The sequence below is a fragment of the Monoraphidium neglectum genome, assembly GCF_000611645.1.
Source record: "Monoraphidium neglectum strain SAG 48.87 unplaced genomic scaffold scaffold01333, whole genome shotgun sequence".
NCBI classification, from domain to species: Eukaryota; Viridiplantae; Chlorophyta; class Chlorophyceae; order Sphaeropleales; family Selenastraceae; genus Monoraphidium; species Monoraphidium neglectum.
This window is the reverse complement of record NW_014012295.1, coordinates 1-4581: the sequence shown is the minus strand read 5'-3', so window position 1 is coordinate 4581 and position 4581 is coordinate 1. Positions and strand designations below refer to the sequence as shown.

Below are 4581 nucleotides of genomic sequence, written 5' to 3'. Positions count from 1 at the left end.
GCGTCTGCACATGCCCGCGCACTTGCCCAAGTTAGCTTTGAAACTCGAAACTGCACGCATCCTTGTGCACGCGCATGTGTATTTGCAAAAACTGCGCACACGCATGTGCACACAGACGTGTGCCCGCATGGCAAGCTGACAACCGCACACCACCACAGCACCTCCACCGCCGCCACCAGTCAGCTCGGCGCCTCACGCCCCAGGGACCCCTCACGTGTAAGAATTCGTGTCCTCGATTTTTAGGCCGAGACCGTCTGGGATCTTGTTGCCGCTCGTGGCCACCGGGAAGATGGTCAGCGGCGCAATAGGTCCCGTCACAAAGTCATCGTACCTGCACAGCAGGCAACAGAGGGAGCGTGGAGGATCAGGATTGGGATCAGAATGCGACAGCGTCCCACAGTCGCCAGCTGCTGGAGCTGTTGAGAAGGCTCATGGGATTGGAGACACGCGGATGCGGGCCGCGAGCAGGGGAGGGGGTGCGTGGCACGATCGTGAGGCGTGGCTGGCTTCTGCAGCAGAGCGGTGGACAGCAGAGCGGGTGGCTGCGCCAGCGTCTTCTGCCGCGGCTGTCGCAGCGGCACCAGCGGCGGGGCCAAGCGTTGGGGCCAAGCTGCAGCGGCACAGGGCCCTGATTGTCTGCCTTGCTGAGGCTTTGACGGCTGCGCTCGCTGCTGCGCGCGTGCTAGTGCGCCCCGCTGCGAGGCTGCGTGGGGGTTGCACTCCTCCTCCCCTCCATGCTCTAGACACTCACGCGATGGCCGTCTCCCCCCGGTTGTTCTCCTGGCCTGCTGGGGGACGACAACGGGTAAGATGAGAGGGTGCGGTCAAAGGGGCGCGTGAGCAGCTGCAAAGGGTGGTCGGCAAAACTGCAGCGCAGAGCGCCCCTGCCCACGCCAATGCGCTACTTGTTTGCGTGATAGGCCCTGATTTAATATAGCGCCTGTCCTGAGCGTGCCGCACGAGGCCAGCGCAGGCCTGGCGGGTGCCCCCTGAAGCTTGGGATTTGGTCGCACTAGAGCGTTCAAACGCATGCGCCCCGGCAGGCAGGGCCGCCACGCACCCGGTGAGATGTCAAACGAAAAGCGCTGCGGCGTCGACACCACGCGTCCCCCGGTGGTCAGATACGCATCGACGTACGCGGTGGCAACGGGCCCGTTGATGCCGTTGCCGTTGATGGTGGGGGCCGTGATGCGGTTGACCGTCACCGTCCCCTCAAACGGTACGACCGCCTGGCCGCCGGGCGCGCTCTTCGGGGGGTTGAGGCTGCGGCGCAGAGGTATGCTGTAGGATGAGCCGCTGCAGCCAGCGTTGATGGGGGCGCCCTTGGTCGTGGCGTTGAGCTCCGCGAAGAAGCCGTTGCAGATTGTCACCTGGCCGCCCGAGACGATGAGCGGCAGGTTGCCGCGGTTTGTGAAGTTGACGAAGCCAGCGACCTGCAGGGTGCGGAGTGTTAGGGCACGCACGTGTGTGTTTGTGTGTGTGTGTGTGTGTGTGTGTGTGTGTGTGTGTGTGATTTCACGAGCGTGCACAAATGCATGCGGGACAAGGGAAGCAGCCCGCGTGTGCACAGCGCCGCCTCCCGGCGGCGTCTGCATCGCGGCACGACCGCCGGCCACCCCTCGCCCCTCCGATTTGTGGTCGACCCTGTGGCTCTCACTGTGAACTTGGTGCTCAGCAGGCGGCGCTGGTATTTGGTTGTGTAGGTGACCTGCGCCGTCTGCCCAGCGGGAAGCTTCAGGCTGAGTGGCGTTGGCCGGTCGGGGAGGATCGACCAGGCGTACTGGTTCTCTGCCACTGCCCTGTCCAGCGTGAGCGCCGCCTTCACATCCTGCGCAGCCGCGCGCTGCGGCGCCGCGGCGACCGCGAGCAGCAGCAGCAGCGCAACCGCCGCGCCGCCCGTCACCCGGCGCCGCGCAGTGCTGCGGCCGGCGGGGCGGTGGGGTTGCCGCATTCAGTGGACGTGACTTATGCTCCAGTACTACTATCAGGGCGTTGCAGGGAGTTGCAAGACGGCTACGGGGCCCAAGGAGGGGAGGAACACGATGAAAGTGGCTTGAATCCGAGCAAGAGGGCCTCTGCCGCCAGCTATTTATTGCAAGAATTACAGGTTGTGTATCTGATGACGAAATGTCCAGCTCCAGAGACAAGCACCCGCTGCAGCGACACACGACGCTTTGGCACCGGAACGGCCTATCAGCCAGGGTTACCGGGGTGTGGTAGGGATTTTTGTGTCCAAACTTTCCGTATTTCGAAGCACTCCACCCAGAACATGAACGAGGCAGATCATGCACAGTCACCGGCCACACCTTCTCCCTTGTTCACCTGGTGTGTCTTTTGCGCAAGAAGGGGGTGACCTGGGAAATCCGAAAAACTGGCGCACTGAAGTCATATTGCTCACACTCTGCCGCCCTGCGACCGATTTTGGCGTTCAAACAGGGCCTGGGCATCCATGGTTGGACAATGAGACGGTCAGCGTCGCTGTGCGATTGAGCCTGCGGCACACAGCAAGCCCGATACCTCAGGTCTGTCGTGGTGACCAAACAGATGGGAATCAAGTTTGCTCTGCGCTGCGCCTGATTCAGTGTGCCGCAATAAGTGATTGGTGGTCCACTGGCCGGTTCACGGCGTGCGATGTTGTTCGCGATGATGCTTTCACTATACGCACGGTATGAGGGAGGGGAAGATGGATAGATTTGTCAACATATACCTGAAGGGTCGCGGAGTTTGGTGCCCGAACACAGGATGCGCATGCGCAATTGGATTTCCGCTAAGGCGGGACGACCGTACGCTGCAGGCATCGCCGCCCTCAACCGAGCGGTTATCGCCCAACCAATCACGCAAAAGTTGTGCAGGGGTCAGCTGCTTCACATCTCAAAGCATGTTTCCCATTCATCCTGTGTAGCCTGTACTGTGCCAAGGCCATGTCACTCTCTGTGCTGGGCCAGCCGCTGGGATGTGTTGGGGTGTCAGAGACGAGGAGGGCAGCAGGCCCACGCGGAGCTGAGGCCAAGCTTGCGGCCTTGCAACACAAAACAACAAAGCACCTGACGCTGAGGCCACACGCGCTGTTCTCTCGGCCGAGCGCCGCAGCGGTTGGGCCGCCTTCCCTAGTGACCCCACCCGTCGCCAGGGCGCGCGCATGATCACCAGTGGCGTCTACCGATTCCGCATCTCGAAAATCTTAGGAACAGCTGTATTGGACGTTTCGACAAAGGCAACGGCGGCCAACGAGCGGCTAAAGTACCCCGTAGCTGCTGCAGCCCTCGACCCCGCGGAACTTCTAATCTGGAGGCGGGAAGGGATGCGGGCGTGTAAGCTTGCAATCGTCGCCGCAGTGGCGTGGGCTGCGCTCAGCGGTAAGCGCACCAGCGCACCGCCGAGCCCCCACCATCTTGGCCGCTGCTGCTTGTGCTGCAGCTCCCAGCTGCGTTGGCGCCACAGCTGCAGCTGTGTATGCGCCGCCGGTCTGCGCCAATGTGACAGTACGCATGCTATCATACGAGCCTCATTCTGCATCATTTTCTGAATGGCACCCTCTTTGCTCGCCGCTCACCTGCCTGAGCATTTCACGCCATAATCGAACGCCCTCCTGCCCCCGCAGCCGCCCCGCTCGCGCTCGCCACGCCGAAGGGCGCCAAGCAGGCGGCCGGCGCGGCGACCGCCTTGATAAAGGTCGACGACCGCTCTCTGCCGGCGATCCCGCAGTCGTTCCTGGGGCTGAGCCATGAGTGGCCGTTCGTTGAGGAGATGTCAACACAGCCCAAGTCAGTGCTGGCCGAGGCTGGGGGCATATAAATCAGGGGAAGCCCTGGGTCTTGGGACAACAAGCGCTCGTATGTCCCGTGCATTTCTGTATCTGATTCTACCCCGGTCCGTGGGGCTTGGCAGGCGCGACAGTACATCACCTGAATTGCCGGACGTGCGCGGGCTTGTGTGCTTTGACTTTAATTGACCGGTTGCAAAAGGTTCCCGTGATTTGCACAGATCCCAGGCAGTGCCAAGTAACGCGTGCCTTTGCACAAAAATCACCTGCACAAACCCCTCCTTCCCCATCCAGCAAACAAACAACGAACGCAAACTCCTGGCTCGCAATCCAACAAAATTCCGCCAACACACGAACCACAGGTACATGGACATGCTCAACTATCTGACGTCATTCGGCGGCGGCCCGCTCATCATCCGGATCGGCGGTGGCAGCTCTGACCTTCAAACCGTTGTGCCGGCCCCGCAGGTGGGCCGCCGGCAAAGCTGGGGCTCCGCCGCCAACGAGCAGTTGCATCCCTGCTCTCATATCCGCAGCAAGATGCAGAGGGCCCCTGTGCTCGTAGGCTATTTGTTCACAATCACGCGCTTCCACTTGTGTGCATTCGTGCATGGACGCACACGCAACTTACGATCAACCCCTCAGGTGTGGGATTCTCTGGCCAAGCTGCACAAGGGCACCGGTGCGAAGTTCATCATCGGCGTAAACCTCGAGTCAGGCGACCCCGACCTGGCGCTGCAGCAGGCGCAGGCCGCCAGGGCGCGCCTCCCCCCGGCCAGCATCATCACGTTTGAGATTGGGAATGAGGTGCGGGGGGG

General features: G+C 61.9%; 2 protein-coding genes across 2 annotated transcripts in view; one reads left to right on the top strand and one right to left on the bottom strand.

The window, feature by feature from the left end:
- MNEG_7508 (hypothetical protein) overlaps positions 1-1951 on the bottom strand; it is a gene marked incomplete at both ends in the record, with an annotated part of 3443 nt that extends 1492 nt beyond the window's left edge. The window contains 4 exons of the mRNA XM_014044018.1: positions 215-331; positions 752-785; positions 1061-1433; positions 1658-1951. Coding sequence (XP_013899472.1) covers positions 215-331; positions 752-785; positions 1061-1433; positions 1658-1951 — 818 coding nt within the window. The remainder of the gene's footprint in view (positions 1-214; positions 332-751; positions 786-1060; positions 1434-1657) is intronic.
- A 1188-nt stretch (positions 1952-3139) lies between these two features.
- MNEG_7507 (hypothetical protein) lies at positions 3140-3356 on the top strand (the record flags this gene model as incomplete). Its single annotated transcript, XM_014044017.1, has 1 exon — positions 3140-3356. A coding segment is annotated over one exon (217 nt), but the record flags the coding sequence as incomplete, so codon positions are not given.
- Between the last annotated feature and the right edge of the window lie 1225 nt (positions 3357-4581).